General features: G+C 52.5%; 1 protein-coding gene across 8 annotated transcripts in view; it reads left to right on the top strand.

Annotated features, from left to right (window-relative positions):
- TRIM9 (tripartite motif containing 9) overlaps positions 1-20,185 on the top strand; it is a 63,997-nt gene that overhangs the window by 18,488 nt on the left and 25,324 nt on the right. For all 8 annotated transcript variants that reach the window (XR_011739484.1, XM_065838576.2, XM_065838578.2 and 5 more), the window contains exons 2-3: positions 18,418-18,513; positions 18,942-19,064. Coding sequence is in view for 7 of the 8 variants with exons in the window: in XM_065838576.2 (XP_065694648.1) it covers positions 18,418-18,513; positions 18,942-19,064 (219 nt within the window). In the remaining variant the exon portion in view is untranslated. The remainder of the gene's footprint in view (positions 1-18,417; positions 18,514-18,941; positions 19,065-20,185) is intronic.

Here is a 20,185-nt window from a genome sequence, read left to right on the forward strand (position 1 = left end):
GTCACCATCACTTCTGTGTCACCCCCAACTGTCCTTTCACTGTCAGGAGCTGCTCAATCTTCTCAGACCCTTCTGCATCCTTCTGCCCTGGCCTCCTGGAAGCTTCTTTCTTCCCTCATCTGGAGCACCTTTCTGATGAGGAAAGGCTGAGAGAGCTGGGGCTGTTCAGCTGGAGAAGAGAAGCTGAGGGGGATCTGATCAATGGGATCAATATCTCAGGGTGGGTGTCAGAGGATGGACCAGACTGTTCAGTGGTGCCCAGCGCCAGGGTGAGGGGCACCGGGCACAGACTGAAACACAGGAGGCTCCATCTGAACATGAGCAGAAACTTCTTTGCTGGGAGGTGCCAGAGCCTGGCCCAGGCTGCCCAGAGCGGGTGTGGAGTCTCCTTCTCTGAGACATTCAAACCCGCCTGGACCCACCTGTGTGATCTGCTCTGGGACCCTGCCTGAGCAGGGGGGTTGCACTGGGGGATCTACAGAGGTCCCTTCAGCCCCAACCGCTCTGTGATTCTGTGACTTCTGTTCCCTCTCCTGATCAGGCAGAACAAGCACAGAAGCAAGTGTCAGGTTTATATGGATTTTTAAAGGTGTCATTGTCAGCTGGAGGAAACCCTGCACGTGGTGAGCACATCGGATGCCGTATGTTTGCTAGTCCTTCCCAACACATCACCGCCCTCTCTTGCTGTCACCCGTTTCTCCTGCCCTTTCCAGATTCCTCTGCTCTGCCAGGCTCCTTCTCTCCGAGGTTCTCTGGTGGTCACTGCCCCTTCCCAGCCCGGCTGAGCCCTGTCCTTGCACCGGGAGCTGCATCCATGCTGTGAAGTCACAGATATCTCTTGCACACCTCTTCTTTTTTTCTCATTTTGCAGTTTCCCAAGAATCCATTCATTTCACACTGGTTGGAGGTGACTACTCCATGAATCTTACGAAGTTCTTCTTGGCCAGAGCTCACGTTTATTTCTCATGTATGTTTATGGCCAAGAAGATCTCTTAGAGCTGTTTTGATTCCTACTCTTAGTGGTTCCATCAAACCCTCATTCACTGTTTCAGGCTTATTCCTCCTTCATATGATGCTCGGATCCCAACCACGTGTCTGAAGCCAAGTTTCTGGGGTTCCTCCAAAGGGCAGGGACCAGGCTCCCCGCCGTGATTTATCTTTGCTGCAGGGGGATGCGAGAGCCCAACATCCAGGTGTATCCTCCCCACACCGAGACCATTATTTTCTAGAGACTTTTAGAGGTATTTACTGTATTTGTGGCTCCTTTTCTCCTTAGGCTGCTTTTTTCTTTAAGATCTTGGGAGTCCTTTCTTTCCTATAAAAAGAAAATATTACTGAAGTAAATGTGAATTATTCCCCCCTCCCATCCCTTGGTACTTCCTGGATTCTTCACTTCTTCATAAATAACCATGAATGATTCAGGGAGTCCATTAGGCACTGTCCCCGTGACACTAAGATGTATCGCTCGGCTCCAGCGATTCAGGAATCCGTCACTTGTGGGGACGGAGTCCCCTCGCCTCCTCACGCTCTGTGCATACGCTGACAAGTTCTTCATTACTTCCTAATTACCCATACGTCCTTTCTTATTAAAGAATGATTTTTTTAAAGGCACCCGCTATCTCAGCTTTTCCAGAATTATTGATTGGTGCTTCCTTCCTTTTTATTAATGAGTCTGCAATCTTCTCGTAATCCATCCAGTTCATTTGATGAGCTTTCGTGATAATGATTCTCATCCTCCGCTGCCTGCACCCTTCCCACTCTCCTGCTGCCTTTGAGTGCTTTTGTCACTCTGTGCTTTATTTTCCTTGAAAATCTTAGTGTGGGCTGTCTAGAGGCTCCTTCAAACACGTTTTCTGAGCTCGAGGGAGCAGGGTTTCCAAAGAGCTCGTTCCTGAATTGCATCAGAAGAGCTGGAAATTGAAATCCTCCAAGGTTTTGAATCTTTGCGCTTGCTGAATTCACACCCATCTCCGCTGTGGGTGCCTCGCTGGTTTGGGGGCTCCTTCCCGGAGGACCTGGTGTTAAACCACTTCCACCCATGGCGCGTTCCTTCCTCCCCTGTGCTGTGCCACGCTGTCAGGATTCCAAAAGGGGTGATGGGCCTGCAGGGTGACAAGCGAGGAGACCTCTCGGTGTCCTTTCAGTGCTACCCACAGAGCTGCTCGTTGGTTTTGTTGTAGCATCCTCTGCCCAGCCTGGGGACATCAGAGTGATGTGTGTGTCTTGGTGCCAGGGCTGCTCGCTGCTCGGTGCCCTCAGAGCTAAAAAACCATGGCGTGTCCCAAGGGGTTGATTTGATGGCCTGCGAAATGCCCCCCATGTGGGGATGGAGCATCTGGCACATGCACAGGTTTCTTAGTTACTCTTAGTCTGGGAATTAGATGCTTTTTTTGCACCTGAGGGTGGTGAGAGCCTGGCCCAGGTTGGCCGGAGAGGTGGTGGCTGAACCATCCCTGGAGACATCCCAGGCCAGGCTGGACGGGGCTCTGAGCAACCTGAGCTGGTGAAGATGTCCCTGCTCATGGCAGGGGGGGCACTGAGGGAGCTGGGAACGTCCCTTCAACCCAAACCATTCTGATTCCCATCTCTGCCCTTCCCTTTGAGTCCTATTCCCTCCTTGTTTTGAAGTCTTCCTGATGCAAGCCAACTCTTTGGACATCTGCAGCACCAAATGCAGTCCAGTTGTTATCACATTTGGGGAGTAATCTCAAATCCAACCCATTCAAACTCATGAAGCTTGGATGCAGATGTAGAAGCTCAGACTCCAGTGCCTGGAGGAAGGAGTTAACATGAGAAAGGCTGGGTACACTGCTGAGTTTACGGTGTTTTTCCTGCACTTGAGGTGAGATCTGAGCTTCCTTGCTCGGCTCTAAGTGCTTTCCTGGCAGCAGCTCCCCAAGCATCTCTGCTGCTGCCATGGTGAGCGTTGCATTCCCAGTGCTCCCGTATCCATGGTGATGGGAAGGATTTATAAAGTGGTGCTTCAAAAGAAATATGAAATCCTGGTCCTTGGACCTGCCCTTTGATCTCGGTTGCATCTGCCCTTGGTTTTTCTCCTTGGAGAGCAGGAAGAGCCGTCCCTGATGCACAGCAGTGGCAACACTTGGTCTAAATGAGCAGGAGATCGATGCATGGGTCTTGAACAAATCATGGACGTAGAGGTAGAACTGTGTGAAGCCCAAGGGGTTTGGCAGTGGCATTGCTCTACCCCTGTGATGAAGCCCCGGTGGGCAACTAGATGGGGCCGTCTCTGCTCAGGAAGGGATGTTCACAGCAGGCAAAAGCTCTTTTTATAGTATAATAATAAAGCTTCGGTGATAGGAAACTTCAGATGGGAAGGGACCTCAGAGAGCTCAAGTCCAGCCTTCTACCCAGAAGCAACAGCAATAACTGAACGAGACGCTTTCTCTAGTAAGCTCTGCCCTCTGCTTCATTGAAGAGACGCGAGAAGTGGTGGCAAACCTGCAGTCCCTGTGAGTTCCCAGGCAGGAGAAACACTTTGGTGCTGCCCAGAGCTCCTTGTGTTTCGCTCGTGCTGGCTGGAGACTGCAAGAGACCCCTGGCTGAAAACAAACATCCGAAGGGGCTGATCTGCAGGGAGCAGCTCCCGTCCTGTTGGAGAGGGAAGGGACAAAGAAGAAAAGCCAATCAGTCTGTGTACGTCTTGGTTTTGCTTCCTCACTCTTCCTCCTCCCCCTGCTGTGGCTGTGTGATACCAGCAATCTTAGTAAAAGCAGAAAGCATAAAAATAGTAATAATTTGCTGATGTTCTGTTGCTAGTGAAGTCTTGTTTTCCAGTGATTTCTAGCAAAGCGGGGATCTTCTGTCTCTGCAGAGCAGGCTGGCTGGCGCAGACAGGGAGTCAGGCAGATGGGCGGTTTGGCTGTGTCCCCTTCGTGTCCCCATAGAGCTGTCCCTGCACCGGGGCTCAGGTGTGGCAGTGAAAGAGCCCCTGAGTGGTCACACCTTGGAGCTGAGTGTGTTCAGGCCACATCCACTCCAGCCCACTTCAATAATTTTCAGTACTTACAAGGGGCTGATAAGAGAGATGGGGACAGACTTTTCAGCAGGACCTGTTGGGATAGGACAAGGAGTGATGGTTTTAAACTAAAGGAGGGAGATTCAGGCTGGACATGAGGAAGAAATTGTTGTCCCTGAGGGTGGTGAGAGCCTGGCCCAGGTTGGCCAGAGAGGTGGTGGCTGAACCATCCCTGGAGACATCCCAGGCCAGGCTGGACGGGGCTCTGAGCAACCTGAGCTGGTGAAGATGTCCCTGCTCATGGCAGGGGTGGCACTGAATGGGCTTTGAAGGTCCCTTCCAACCCAAACTATTCCGTGATTCTATGATAACATGCTTAAATGATAGGATGGAGCTGTTTCATGTGGTTTGCCGGTAATTCAGCCATCGCATGGGGGTTTGTGGTGGAGCCAGAGCTCGCTGCTGGTTCCTAGAGACGTGAGGGAGAGCTGCGGAGAATGCTCCGGTCCCCAAACCTGTTTCACTGCTGGCTCTGGGCATCTTTGTTAAGCAGAACATCTCTGGAGACTCAGCGTTTCGCTTTTATGCTCATCGGGCACTCACCATTAAACACAAGCTTTAAAGCAGTAGCCAAGAGCAACATTTAGAACAAAAACAGGAACAAAGAAGCCACCCACGTTCTCTTAAAAACATGTCAGAGAAGCAGGGAGGGAGGGATTGTCTGTGTACTCTGAGATAGGTAAATCACGGTGGTTTTGCCTGGAGAGCTGATAATGCCCAGTGATTTATTTGGTCAGAGGAGAACACGAGACACACTCCAAAAGCTGGAGGATGGTGATGGTGTGAGGCATCCAAGTATCAAAGCAGTTTCAAATGTGGGGAGAACAGTCCACAGGGGAAAGAACAAATGAGCTGGGCATGTGTGGAGAAAGAGGTTGGAGAGGGGAATTGTGATGGTCTTCAAGCCTATAGTTGCAGGCTTTATATTTCCATGAATGCAGCACTAAGCTTGGTGCTTAAATTGCAGCAGGGGAAATGTGGTGAAATTTACCCTTTTGGCAGAGCAGGCTTTGTGATTGAGAGTTTTGGCATGTGGACAATGGCCAGAGTAAGTGCTCTTGACCCCAAATGCCATCTCCTTCAACAGGTATTAGCCAGTGCCCCATCAGGGAGTATCAGGTTGGGCAAGGTGGCCTAAGGCTGAGAGCATTGAGCTTTGAGATAATGATGGCAAAGACCAGGTGTTGGCTGTAGTCATAGACTCATGGAGTGGTTTGGGCTGGAAGGGACCTTTGAAAGGTCGTCTATTCCCACCCCTTCGGTGCTGATGCTGTTTCACTTCAGCACATGCCAAGCTGCACTCTGCAGGGGCAGATGGTTCAGAGCAAATAGCCAGAAGGAACATACGCAGAAAAGCAACAGTCTTGTAGTTGTCTTGTGCCCAAGGTAAGATGTGAGTGGGAGAGAAGATAATTTTGTTTCGCTAATTAAGTTGGGAAAGGCAGACAAGCTTTTGGGTACCCCAGCCCGTCCTTGGAGGCTCCAGCATCAAGGATTCATAGGGAAATGCCAGCAGATGGGTTGTCCGCAAGGCCACGATGCTGCCCCGCTTTGTGGAGATGCTGGGGGATGCCCATGCGTCCTCCCGCTGAGGGGAAGGCCTGTGTGTCCATAGCCCAGGGGGGTGAGGTGCCATCTCCCATCTGCGCCTTTGAAAACCTCCCTCTGGCTAAGGCCACAAAGCGCTTGCTGATGTCCCGTGAAATCCCCATGTTGGTCAGCAGCCAAAGAGGCAAAGGACCGTGAAATGAGGAGCTGCTGGTAGGGCACCGGGCCGGGATTTCTGGAAGCCGTCTGGGTTTGGGTATCGGTGAGATACGGCACGGGAGCGACGGCACGCAGAGCCGCGAGGGTGCAAAGGCTGCGTGGCCCGCTTGCTGCCAGCCCACGTGCTCTTGGCGTTTGAAAGGTGTGCTTGTACCTTTGTATGAAGCACAGGAGACCTCCGTTGACCAGATACCCCAGAGCTTTCTGCTCTACACTGGGAGGAGATGGGAGAAGTGGACTTGCCCAGCATCGCAGTGGTCATCTATGGTAGAGCAAGGCTTGGACTCCAGGCCTCCTGGCTGCCGTATCATAGAATCATTTTGGTTAGAAAAGGCCAACCACGAACCCAACGCTGTCACTAACCCGTGTCCCTGAGAACATCTCTGCATCTTTTAAACCCCTCTAGGGATGGTGACTCCACCACGTCCCTGGGCAGCAGGACCCCGTTCAATAGGAAGGCATTGGTGGTCATCAAATGGTGGTGCTGGTGCGTTGCTGTCATTCCCCCACCAGCCCCAGTGACAATGCTGAGCGATGGCAGCGATGGGCTGTGTTCCTTTCCCTTCGTGCCTCGGTTGCTCAGAGCTGGAGAGCGCAGCAGGATTTGCATCTCGAGGCAATTAGATGTCAAAGCAAAGTCAAGAAGCTGGCTAGCTGTCAAGCCCATTTAGGACTGCGCCAGGCTACAGCACGCAGATGGTTATTAAAGGCTACAGGACAAGACGGAAGGATGGTCAGAACCCTCGCTGCAGAAAGAGGAGTTGCCCCATGGGGCTCTCAACCTGCTTTCTGCTGTATTTGGGCTAGGACTGGTAAAAATCATTGTTTATGCTCTTAATCATGTTTAAATTTAACTCTAAACAAAGTAATCAGATTTAAAGACTTAATGCAATAATGGGATGGAAGAGCTGAAGTGTGAGTAACCGCAGAGGCAGGCTGAGTGGGAAGGCAGTAATTGGATCAAAGGCAAAGGGAGCATCATTTTGAGGCAGAAAGCGTTAAGATCTGCATTTTGCACTTTCCTGGGTGTTGGGCAGTGCCAGGACCTCATGCAGTGTTGGGCCAGGGGTTGCCTGGATGACTACATGGGAGATGTTTGGTGCTCACACACAGCAGTGACCTGGCACCTGTGTACTCTTGTGCTAACCCTACCCAAAAAATAGATGTGCTGATCCACTTGTACACCCTTAGGACCTTTATTCTGTACAGGACACAAATTCTGGCCCATGTGAACATAACCTGAGTCTTTGCTTACATGTTTATCAATGCACTGTGGAGGAAAACGGGGTCTAAGGAGACGAGGGTTTGCCTGGTGGGACTTCATCACCATTTGCACGAACACCCTTTGGATTTTATTAATAAAAAGATGCCCAACCTAGCCAGACGCAAACCTTTCCCTATCCCTGACCTGCGTGGAAGTGGTTTAAAGCTCCTTGACCTTTCCTAGCAGTTCTTCCCCTGCTGCTTGTTTGTTCTGCGTGAGCATTTTGTAGCCATCCCTGGGGAGCTCATTTTCTTCTGGATGGACTCGAACCCTGTGGCAATCCTTGAGCCCGAAGGAGAATGGAGGTCAATGGAGCATTGACCTGGGGTTGTTTGCTGGGTAGAAGACAGCAGATTGCTGCTGTGTTGCTTTTCCTTCATTGTGAGAGATGCCAAATGTCTATCCTGACCGCTCTGCCAGCAAACCTGAGTCCGACCTGTGGGAAATGGGCTGTTTGCTGGGTATTTTCACAATGCACAGGTGGGTTTAAGGAATTCTGCAAGAAAAATAGTGAGGGGATCTTGCCAAGAAAACGTGGACTAAAACCTGAGAGGGTTGTCTCAGTGTGGGTGCAGCCCTGGTGTTCAACCTGGAGAAGGAAAGCTCCAGGGAGAACTTATTGCGGCCTTTCCGTACTTAAAAAGGGCCAACAAGAAAGCAGGGAGTGGAGAGCTGGATGGATGCAACACCAGCACGCTCCTTTATCACCCACAAAAATGCTGCGTTTGAGCCCATTTCTCCAGGTTCTCCTTCACCAGCAAGCCCAAAAGCTCCTGAAAAGAGTCCACACTTTTACCAGTGCATTCTCATTGAGCCATTTGGGTTTTTATCTCATCCAATCTCCTCCACTGCCCCTTATTTTAATTCCAGGCCCCTTGCAGAGGCAGCTCCCTCTCCGTATGCCCTGGGATGGTCCCTGGAGCTGGTTATTTGGGGTTTCTTGTGTGCTGCACCTCGGGAAGGGGGATCCAGGGCTCAGAGGCTTAGTCAGAGCGAAGGGAAAATGCCACAAGGAGCAGCAATCTCAGGAGGGAAGAGCTGCCCTGGAGATTAGCGGCTAAGCAGCCTTCTCAGGAAATGCAGCGTCTGATTTTATTAACTGCCTTTCTCTCTAATTAAGGCCGTGCAATGAATTTATTGCTTTTTAAAACAATAATAATGCTATTTCAAGAGGCTGCCTGAGATGTGGACGATCTTGCTCGATGAGCCGGTTCCTTCTGACCTGCAGATCGCTCTTCCAGAAGCTGACCTGTGTGCTTTCCGAGGCTGACGGTAACGACAGCAGTTGCCTCAATTACCCTGAACTGCCAAACGTTATTACTCTTCATATTTGCTGTGCGCTGCCTTCCTCAACAGCCATGCAGCAGACCAGTGGGTAACACCGTGTCAATAATTCACCTCTCTGTTTCCCTCCTGGATGCTCCTCCAGGGCTGGGTCGACGCTGGTAGGGGTGGCAGAGAAAAGCAGCTCAGAGTAACATGCGTCTCACTCTCCAGGGCGCCAGGAAGCCAAATTTCCACAGTTTCCCTTCAGCACAGACTCGTTTGCTGGGTATTTTTTCCTGTAGTCCATCTGCAATGTGTCCTGCCCTGTGTCATCCCGAGGGGAGGGACATCTGTTGATCAGACCAGAATGTGCCTGCTTTCTGCAGGCAGCCCCAGTGACATTAGGAGGTGACATCTCTATTCTTACACTCTGTCCTACCTGATTTCCATCCAAGGAGGACCTTTGCCAGCTGGGCTTGACCCCAATCTGCTCATCTCGAGCAGGAGACCACAGTGCAGCTCTGTGGTGCCATTTGGAGACAGAAAAGGGGATAAGAAAGATGGGGACAGACTTCTGAGCAGGGCCACTCGTGATAGGACAAGGGGTGATGGTTTTAAACTAAAGGAGGGAGATTCAGGCTGGACATGAGGAAGAAATTGTTGTCCTGAGGGTGGTGAGAGCCTGGCCCAGGTTGGGCAGAGAGGTGGTGGCTGAACCATCCCTGGAGACATCCCAGGCCAGGCTGGACGGGGCTCTGAGCAACCTGAGCTGGTGAAGATGTCCCTGCTCATGGCAGGGGGGGCACTGGGGGAGCAGGAAAGGTCCCTTCCAACCCAAACCATTTTGTGATTCTATGATTTGAGATCTTCCTCCAGATACAGCCCATGCAGCACAGAGCTGCAACCAGGACAATTAGCTCGAGCACCAGGCGTGCTAATGAGGCTATGGTGTGATGCTAACAGGGCTGTGGTGTGATGCTAACAAGGCTGCAGTGTGATGCTAAGAGGGCTATGGTGTGATGCTGAGCCGTGCTTCTTGGTGTCACGCTCAGCTCTCACCTATGGATTTCTGGCACCACTTGGCCCAAGGATCCCTGAGCACACTGTCCTCCTCATCTGTGATTCTTCTCTCTTGGCACAAGGAGCTCTCAGCAACCTGGACACATTCCCATCTCCTCTCTCATTTCCGATCTCTCTAATTGGATTCAGCTCTGCTCGTTTCATGTCTCTGCCCCTGCGCTGGCAGCAGCTGCATTGGGAAGCGGGGCAGCCTGGCAGAAGCCGTGCCCGGCGGCAAAGCCCCTCTGCAGATGAGGTTCTTAGGGATGTGGTCAAGTGCCAGTGTTGGGTTAATGGTTGGACTCAATGATCTTGAGGGTCTTTTCCAACCAAGATGATTCTATGATTCCGTGCAGGGGTTTGCTCCAGTGCTGAGCCCTCTGAGGGCTGGGGAGCAGCAAATGCTGCTTAAACTTTCTTTTTCTGCAAATATAGGAAGAGCATGTGCAAGATGGTGTGTTCCCAGCTTCTCCAGAGAGGAAGGCAGGTGTAACTGGGTGCTTATTCTACCTGTACATGGCACCTCTAGCAAAGAACCAGCCCGTCTGCTCAAGGACGTGTCCATAAGTGCCTTTTGGAGCCAAAACATCTCTTTGCTTCCTCCCGTCAGCCTCATCACAACCCATACGGAGCTGTCGGTACTTCTGTTGCTGGCATGTGTCACTTCGGTGTCTGCATCCATCACATCTGTGCATCTCTTGGGCCCAAAGTGCATTCCTTTAGCACACGCCTGTGGGGCTGCGAAGGAGCCCAGCCCTGTGTTGTGCCCTGGGTACCTGGGAGCTGTGCCCAGGCTGTGGGAGAATCTGCACAGCGCTGCTGGATCACAGAATGTCCTGAGTTGGAAGGACCCACAAGGATCATGGAGTCCAACTGCTGTCCCTGCACAGGACACCCCACAGGTCACCCCGTGTGTCTGAGGACGTTGTCCACTCTCTTCTTGAACACTGTCAGGTTGGGGCCGTGACACCTCCCTGGGAGCCTGTTCAGTGTCCAGCACCTCTGGGTGAAGAACCTTTTCCTCATGTCCAACTGACCCTCCCTGGCACATGTTCTGCCATTCCCTTGGGTGCTATCACTAGGAACAGAGGAAACGGCCTCAAGTTGCACCAGGGGAGGTTGAGGTTGGACCTGGGAACAATTTCTTCCCCAAAGGGCTGTGGGGCATTGGAACAGGCTGCCCAGGGCAGTGCTGGAGTCACCAGCCCTGGAGGGTTGGACAGACGGACAGAGGTTCTCAGGACATGGGGCAGTGCAAGGGGTGGGTTATGGTTGGACTCAATGATCTTGAGGGTCTCTTCCAACCTTCCCTGTGAGGGAGCTGCAGACCACAATGGGATCTCCCCTCAATCTCCTCTTCGCCATACTGAACAATACTTGGCCTTTTTTAAACAGCCTCTCACCCTTACGTTGTTTGCCCCCCCATGTACCCGGGGGTGGGCAGCAGACCCTGGCTTAGCTCGTGCTTTTCTCAGCATCCCTGTAACAGAGCTGGCAGTTCTCTGTGCGATTTCAAAGAGACGTGCGCTAGTTTTGCCAAAGAAAAGCTAAGATGATTTGTTGTTGAGTGTTAATGAAGCAAGACGGGAGTTAATTGGACAATATCAAAGAGCTGTTACTAATATCTTGGGGCTCATATTTCTTCTCCCTAAAAATCAAAGCAAGGGCTGTATCCTATATCGAAGCCAGGACAGAGCATCTTCAACACATCCTCGCAGCAAAGAGCAGCCCAGGACATCACATACCTCTTGTTTAGTCCAAATTGCCAAACGTGAACCGACCCACACCAAACGTCCATGTACAAAGCTGGGTTTTGGCTGCAAGGAATCATCTGAAATCTATGCTGTTCTGGGGGCTAAGCTAAACCAAGGCCGATCCTCAGCAGTGCTTGAGATATAGGTCACTGAAGCTCTGTGGGTATCTAAGAATTTTATCTGCTGTCCCCAGGTTTTTGGAAGGAAACCGGTGATGTGTTGGGTAACAATCTGTTGGACCTGCTGGAGAGGGCCCAGAGGAGCCACAGGAATGATCTGAGGCTGGAACAGCTCTGCTGGGAGGACAGGCTGAGAGAGTTGGGGTGTTCAGCTGGAGAAGAGAAGCTCTGGGGAGACCTTAGTGTGGCCTTTCTGTACTTAAAAGGGGCCCATAAGAAAGATGAGGACAGACTTTTGAGCAGGGCCTGTTGTGATAGGACAAGAGGTGATGGTTTTAAACCAAAGGAGGGAGATTCTGGCTGGACATGAGGAAGAAATTGTTGGCCCTGAGGATGGTGAGAGCCTGGCCCAGGTTGGGCAGAGAGGTGGTGGCTGAACCATCCCTGGAGACATCCCAGGCCAGGCTGGACGGGGCTCTGAGCAACCTGAGCTGGTGAAGATGTCCCTGCTCATGGCAGGGGAGGCACTGGGGGAGCTGGGAAGGTCCCTTCCAATGCAAACCATTCAATTATTCTATGATCTCACAGGCCACTTGGCACCCGTATCTTCTGCTGGAGAGTTTTGCGTGCCTGATCGTTTGCCTCTTGAAAAAGTGGGATTACAGTGCAAGGACACTGGAAGCTGCGGGTTCAGGTCGTCCTCCTTGTACAGGCTTCTCCCAAAGCCCGCTGAGAAATCACTGCAGGCTGCAGAGCACCAGCTGTCCTGGCCACAGGAGACCTGCAAACGGGGACACAGGAGGTTCGAGTGAGCACACAGGTTCACAGGAGGAGCAAAATGCTGTTTTGGAGTGAAAGAAGCGGCGTGTGACCTGTCCCCCCAGGCACACACAGCCCCGTGTCCCAGCCGGGCTGTCCTGGTGCTGCTCCTCGCAGGGGTCTGGAGTGCAGAATAATTCTTCTGCAATTTTAGCATAACAATTGCACGCATTAAAATGCATGCAAAGAAAATAATTGAGGTTTTTACCCCTAGTCTCTTGCTTCCAGCAGTGTCCCCAGTGCTGGCTAATGCGGGGCTTGGTCACCAAATTGCAGTAGGTCCTTTTGCAAGCATCAGAAGTCTCCTTTCATCAGCAAAAATTAGAAATGTCCTTTCAGAGAGGGCTCCTGACACCTGGGGCTGGTCGGGGCACAGACCCCTGTCCCCACCACAGCGAGGGGCTCCGGGCAGCGAGCTGAGCTTAAGAAAGTCACCACACTAATATGGACAGACTGATGGACACAGCCCCTGCTGCTGCGGATTATAATTGAGACCAGGCTTAATAAAACGTGCAAGAAACTCGGCGTGGACCCAGCATTTCCCGCAGCAAGGCTGGGAGGAGGCAGAGCAGCTGGGGAATCCCGGAGCCACACCGGAGGCAATGAAAGGGTTTTAGCAAGGTCACGCGCTTGAAAAGAATATATCCTTGTTTTATTTCCAGGCTGGAGTCTTTGAATCAGTTCTGCCTGCTGAGGAAATACACTGCCCCAGTGTGTGAGCGAACAAAGCCAGCGGCCGGGCCATCTGTGCGCCCCGGTGACAGCACGTCGGTGCTGGGGGGTTCAGCTCCTGGCTCGGTATGGCAATCACCATCTCGCAGGGAGCACGGGGGAGATGATGTGGTAGGACGGGGATCCCAAGGAAGCAGATAATCCCACAAATATGGGGCTTGGGCACAGAAATGGCTCAGACCCAGGTTTAGCCGTGTACCGAAGGGGTGGGTTAGGCCAGCACAGGGATCTTGGTGACATCCGTGTTCGTGTGGGACAGGCAGCGGACAGCGGTGCCACCTGAGCTCTCAGTGTTTGTCCTTCGCAGGGACATCCCAAACGCTGCTCCTGGTGGCACTGCCTTCCCAGGAAGCACCCAAAACCCTGCGGCAGCTCCTTATTGCCAGGAGCACAGGTGTGCAACATTCACCTGGATACACAACGACTCAGGGCAGGTGGGGATAATTAAAAACAACCTGGCCCGAGCTGATAGGACCCCCAGTTTGGACACTGCCAGGATCGGCAGTGATTTCCGCTCCGTGCTGCAGCACCCAGCACGGCTTTGCTTGTTCTGTTATCAATGCGATCAAAAAATAAGGGGATCTAACAAAATCCTACCGGCTGGCAGGCAGCAGCCCAGCCCTGGGGCTCGGCATGGGGAAAAACGGCCTCAAGTTGCACCAGGGGAGGTTGAGGTTGGATGTGGGGAACAATTTCTTCCCCAAAGGGCTGTGGGGCATTGGAACAGGCTGCCCAGGGCAGTGCTGGAGTCACCATCCCTGGAGGGTTGGACAGACGGACATGAGGTTCTCAGGACATGGGGCAGGGACAGGGGTGGGTTGTGGTTGGACTCGATATTGAGGGTCTTTTTCAACCAAAATGATTCTAGGGCAGACTCAGGAAGGAGCCTGGTGTCCCATGGGGACCATCCCCAGTGTCCCATGGGGACCATCACCTGCAGGACCCCGGTCTGGTCTCCCCACACCCCAGACTGAAGGCTCCTGTCCTGAGGAGCAGGTTCAGCCCAAGCCGCAGCTCCTGGTTTCTCTTCTTAGGCAGCGTTGAATCCAAAAGTCAAGCTCTCGTGACTGGAGCCAAAAGCCAATTAAACAGCGGTTTAGCTTCATCAGCTTCCTGACTGGATGCAAGTTTTAATTAAACATCCTATTTTAATTAGTCGGGCATCACGTACAGTAAGCTCGCCTCAGGATTCGAAGGCTGTAGGTCCTATGCTTTAATTAAATGAAAGAAGCATCTGACTTCAACTCCAGCATCTGTGACATCTCCTCACCCTTTTGAGGCTACAGGCAGAACAGCTGGAAACAGCATCTTTTCTTGATGTGGTTGGTCTCTTCTCCCACATAGCAAGTGATAGGATGGAAAATGCCTCAAGTTGCACCAGGAGAGGTTGAAATTGAATATTAGGAACAATTTCTTCCCCAAAGGGCTGTGGGGCATTGGAACAGGCTGCCCAGGGCAGTGCTGGAGTCACCATCCCTGGAGGGTTGGACAGACGGACATGAGGTTCTCAGGACATGGGGCAGTGCCAGGGGTGGGTTATGGTTGGACTCAATGATCTTGAGGGGCTTTTCTGACTAAAATTATCCCATGATTCTTTTACCTCCATATGGAAGCTCCAGCATAGGAGCTGGCTGTGAGATGTTTGGAAGGAGAGAAGGTTCAGGAGCTGGTTGCAACGTTTGAGATGTCAGGGCAGGTGCTGGGCTCCAATATGATGCTGAGAGCTCTTTGGGGGTGAGTTTTGTGTCTGGGGGTGACGTGTGGGGCTGGTGAGGAGGTGCATTCATCTGAAATGCTGGGTGCAAATGGCCTTTGGCGCAGGTGTGGTCTGCAGCAGCCCAGAGGAGGTGGCTTTCACAGGGCGCACACTTAGAACCCTACAATCATTTAGGTTGGAAAAGACCTTTAAGATCGTTGTGCCTCCTGAAATAACAGGTGAGCCACCTCCTCGCCTCAAGGGAAACCCAGGGGAGCCACATCGCTGGCTGCTGGGTTATATGGAAGGAGAACCACACCGGCTCCATCTGAGAGACAACGCAGAGTTTAAAATGGTGTTTTTTCTCCATTTCTTGGAGCCTGCTCAGCCCCACTGAGCCACCAGCCTTCTGCACTCATCCCTGTGCTGGGAACCAGAGACAGAGACCCCTTTGTCAGCCCTGCCTGGGAAGGAGGGTTACAGAGCTATTAGCAGCACAAAGAGGGGAAGGATTCTCTCCTAAGTGCTCTGGGGACAGAGATTAAAATGCTTAGCTCCCATTAATGCTAATGTGCATTACAGAGGTCTCTTCTTACTGCCTCGAAACAAGAGCATTGAAAAAGAGGCCAGCTTTCCGCAAAGAACAAATTCACTTGACTTTAAGACGGCACTAAATGGGATTTTTTTTCCCTTCATTTCACACTCATTAATTCCCCTGCGTGTGCGAGCTCAGGGTGAGACTGCTCCGGTCCGGCCCGTGCGAGCTGCACGCTGATGGACACTTTGTCCCCATCCTCCGTCCCCTGCTCTGCAGGGGGGACAGTGGTCCCCGAAGCGGGGTTTGCAGCCCTGAGAACCCCAAAGATTTTGTTTCATGTGTAGATGCAAAGTGCAGCGTTCCAGCTTTGTCTGGTCCAGCACCCGCAGGAGACAAAGCTCAAGGTCCTTATGACCGGGGACTCATCCTGAGTCTCCATCTCCTGCTCCCTCCATGTAGATCACACATTTGTGGGAAAACTGTGACTCTGCCATCCGTGTCTGCTGATTAAATCCTCTCCATTAAAGCTTGGGTGTGCTCCAAGGGTCGTGGCAGGTACCTGTAGAATTTACAGACACAATCAGTCATTTAATTTCTCTCCGCAGCCTCTGACTTATTAACATAATAAGAGAAACCAGAAGGACTGTGTTTTTCTGGGGTGTGCGGTGGTGAATCATGTTGTCGCCGTGCCTGCAGCGCTGTCCTTAATGAATACATCCAGGCATGCCCCGAGTCCCCGCGCACATTCCCATAGACGCTCCGATGGGTGTCGTATAGCATTAATTAACCTCGGTTAATGGGCTAACCGTGATGGCTTGCAGCTCTGAGTCCCCAGAGGGGTGACTTGCCGTAAGCAGCAGGGATGCAGCGGAAGATTCGGGCAGGTTTGTGTTTCAAAGGGACATGTCCAGGAATGTGTCTCGGCTCCGGGAGAGTCTCGGTGTGATGGGGACCCTTCCTGGAGGTTGGTATGGAGCTCTTACCGGTGAAAAATCAAACCTTTGAGCTCCCATGTCCAGTGAGGAACCTGTGGCCACCCGGACATAGGAACTGGCATCACCAGCTTTGCGCAGGGTGTGCTGGTTCTTACTGCACATTGCACCCCAGTCTCCGTGCCGGGGACAAGGGATGGGGCAGGGTGTCCCCTGTGCACTTCATCAGCCTTATGAGTATGGAAAAAATAGTTTCTTGATTAGTTCATGCCCCTCGCCTGCAGGAGCCAGTGGCAGTGAGAACACACAATCACAGGATGGTTTGGGTTGAAGGGACCTTCAAAGCCCATCCAGTGCCACCCCTGCCATGAGCAGGGACATCTTCACCAGCTCAGGTTGCTCAGAGCCCCGTCCAGCCTGGCCTGGGATGTCTCCAGGGATGGTTCAGCCACCACCTCTCTGCCCAACCTGGGCCAGGCTCTCACCACCCTCAGGGCCAACAATTTCTTCCTCATGTCCAGCCTGAATCTCCCTCCTTTAGTTTAAACCATCACCCCTTGTCCTATTGCAACAGGCCCTGCTAAAAAGTCTGTCCCCATCTTTTTTATCGGCCCCTTTTAAGCACTGAAATCCGCACTAAGGTCTCCCCGGAGCTTCTCTTCTGCAGCTGAACATCCCAACTCTCTCAGCCCGTCCCCATAGCAGAGCTGCTCCAGCCTCGGATCATCTCAAGGGCTGGGCTGAGGAGGGGGCTGCAGGGCCAGGGAGGGAGGGATGCTCAGAAGGGGATGGACCATGTTTGCATGGACAGGCTCAAAGCTGGAAGCCGCTGTGCTGTGAGACTGGGGGTGTTTGGGGTGCAGCAGCCGCCCATGGACAGTGCACACGGCCGTCACTGAGCTCTCATTAAATTTTAAGAGCGCATTTAAAGCGCTTCCCTATTAGGAAAGCCTCCAAGAGTTATGTTGATATTAAAATGCCCTTTCTGAAATGTGCGTTGATAGAAAAAACAAAGCCAAAGACTTTATTAAAGGAAAGAAAAACCACCATGCTGCAATTTTAATGAGGAGCTTGTAAACATAACAAACTCCCGCTGACTTTCTCTGCGTTACCGAAGCCCAGGGCCCTGCAGCGCTCGGTTCTCAGCAAACCAAGCCACCTTGATGGGATTAAATCATCTTCTTGAGCTTGGGGGAGCTGGAGCCGGGCATGGGTTTTGGAGGGCGAGCGTGGGGCAGGGTGACAGAGGCTTTTTCAGGGGTGCAGTGGATGAGGCAAAACCAGTGGCTTTGGGGCTCCCAGCGCCGCAGGGAGCAGCTCAGGCTCCCACCTCATCTCTGTTCCATTGCTCGGGGATGGGAAGGCCCTGCTGAGCTGATTTAGTAATCCCATTTTTATTAGAGATGCATTCTCTGATTAGCTCCACATCCTAATGACTCGAGCACAATAAATCACAAAGGAAATGCAGAAATCGCTAGGGTTATATTAACGTCCCCTGGGGAACCAGCAGTAAGGTCATTTTCCGGGCCGTTAAATGGTCGCCATCCATTTGCTGTCTTGTCTTCCCAATAGCGGGGTTTGGTTTGGTTTGGTTTGGTTTGGTTTGGTTTGGTTTGGTTTTCTTGATTTCGGCCCCAGCACCATCCCAGCAGGTGACCTCGTATCCCTTCCGCACCATCGCCCCCTGCTCCCATCTCCTCTCCTCCCTCTCCCTGTCCCATTCACACCAATGCGGCATGGTGGGGAAGGTGTCAGCCTGGTGCCAGCGTCCTGACCACAGCGGGGACGGTCACATTAGGTTTTTGGAGATTTGGGGACATCAACCATCTTCTGGGTCCCCTTCTGTGTCTGCCACAAAGCAAGATCACACCTGGGGGTTCAGCTGGAGAACAGGAGCTGAGGGGAGACCTTCTGATCTCTGAACTGCCTGAAAGGAGCTTGGAGCCAGGGGGGTCGGGCTCTGCTCCCCAGGAACAAGCGCCAGGAGCAGAGGAAACGGCCTCAAGTGGCACCAGGGGAGGTTGAGGTTGGATCTGGGGAACAATTTCTTCCCCAAAGGGCTGTGGGGCATTGGAACAGGCTGCCCAGGGCAGTGCTGGAGTCACCGTCCCTGGAGGGTTGGACAGACGGACGTGAGGTTCTCAGGACATGGGGCAGTGCCAGGGGTGGGTTATGGTTGGACTCGATGATCTTGAGGGGCTTTTCCAACCAAAATGATTCTGTGATTCTGTGCTGGTTAACACTCCTTTTTCTCTCCTTACACTGGGGGCAGCAGGGCCAGGACCCCTCAGCGGTGGCTGAAGGCCACACACTCCGGGAAGGCAGCGCTGGGCCACACTCCATCCCCAGCCCCAGCCACACACACCAGCTCCTCCAGCACAGGGATGAGCCCAAGACACGGCAATGACCCTGCTCTTTTCTTCTCTCTGCAGAGCCAGCTTTCCCAGGCCCTGAACGGGTTGTCAGACAGAGCCAAGGAAGCAAAAGAGTTCCTGGTCCAGCTCCGCAACATGGTGCAGCAAATCCAGGTACTGTGTCTCCTGGCTGAGGAGCAGCCCCTTCCCCGGGGAATGAGCTGCTCTCTGCAATCCTCTGCCCTGGCTTGGTTTGGTGGGTGCCCTCCCAAAGGGGCCCACAATCAACACCCCCCTGCAGCCCTTCCGAAAACTGCTGTCCTGAAGCTGCCTGTGTCATGGAGCAGTGGTAACCACAGCCCTTCCCTTCTCTGCCATAGGCAGATCCAAGGATGTGACCCAACCTGTTGCTCACCTGCCACAGCCACATTTACCATGAGCCAAAGGCATATATGCACCCCATGTGCTGATGGTATGGATTTGTGTGTCACAGTGATGTGGCTGCATGTATAAAAATGATCCATGTGGTAGCATTTAAAAAAAAATCAGGTTTCCCAGCTGGAGACATGCCCTGGGCTGTAATGCTCCTTTCTGACCCACAGGAGAACAGCGTGGAGTTTGAAGCCTGCCTGGTGGCCCAGTGTGACGCCCTCATCGATGCCCTCAACAGAAGGAAAGCGCAGTTGCTGTCCCGGGTCAACAAGGAGCACGAGCACAAGCTGAAGGTGAGTCCCTACCCAGAGAGCTTTCTGCAAGGTTGGAACCAGATGGGGACGAGGATCATGATGCTGTTTGTCGGGGTGAAGTGCTGTGGGAGGAGCAGGGAGGTTGCTGGAAAGCTGCTCTTCTCGCTTTTCACACTGGTTGAATTCCATTTTGCTGCGGATGCCCAGCCCGCCCCGAGCATGATGGGCCCTGAGCAAAGTGCTGCTTCCTCCAGGTGGTGGTTCCCACTGAATTACTTCATTACTGGGCTAATTACTGGTCATTGGGTCAGCAGAGCCACACACAGAGCACCCACAGGATGGAAAAGAACCTTGTTCAGGTCCCATCTTACTTCTGAGCCACTAGCCTGATCCCGCAGGATGCTGAGTGCTTGGAACTTCTGCTGGCTTCAGCTGGAGTCCTGGGGCACTTGGTGTCATAGAACAGCAGTTTTGTCACTGGCCAGGAGTAAGAATCATTCCTTTTCCTGTTCTGTGCTTGGTGAGCACCTCATGGCTTCAGGTTGCACCAAGCGGTGAATTGTTGGCATTGGGGAAGCTGAGTTACAAGGTCTCAACGTGGACATTGAGGTCAGCTCTGAAAACGGGTTTGTGGCGTTCCTGCAGTCACTACGCTGTGTCTTTTCAGCTGGTTTGGGGCTAAGAAGGGAAGCAAAAGGCCAGATTCCACCTGGGGGCAGTGGAGCAAGTGTAGCTGTGTCTTGTGGAGAAGGTAGTTGGGCTCTGGCCATCACTGATACCGCACAGCTGAGACGTTTCACAGCAACATCATTTCATGCTTCCAGGATCCTTATTCCAAGGGCATTTCAGTGTTTGGGCTACAAACATCTGTGTCTCTTCTCTGGCTCCGCTTGCATCCTCCCGTGCTCTTTCTTTGGGCTCCCAGAGGGATTCCTGGACCTACTTCAAATGAGGGAGGAGGCCACCGGTCTCTGGTCCGCCTGCAGATGATGGACACCACAGCATTTCCATTGGGAAACAGAATCATAGAATCATTTTGGTTGGGAGAGACCCTCAAGATTATAAAGTCCAGCTGTTAAGCTCACACTAATGGGCTTGTGCAAGTGTCCAGGATGTGCCGCTGTGGGCATCGCACGAGGTTGTTACCACATTGCACGGGG

Source organism: Patagioenas fasciata, chromosome 5 (assembly GCF_037038585.1).
Source record: "Patagioenas fasciata isolate bPatFas1 chromosome 5, bPatFas1.hap1, whole genome shotgun sequence".
In the NCBI taxonomy this organism is placed as follows: Eukaryota; Metazoa; Chordata; class Aves; order Columbiformes; family Columbidae; genus Patagioenas; species Patagioenas fasciata.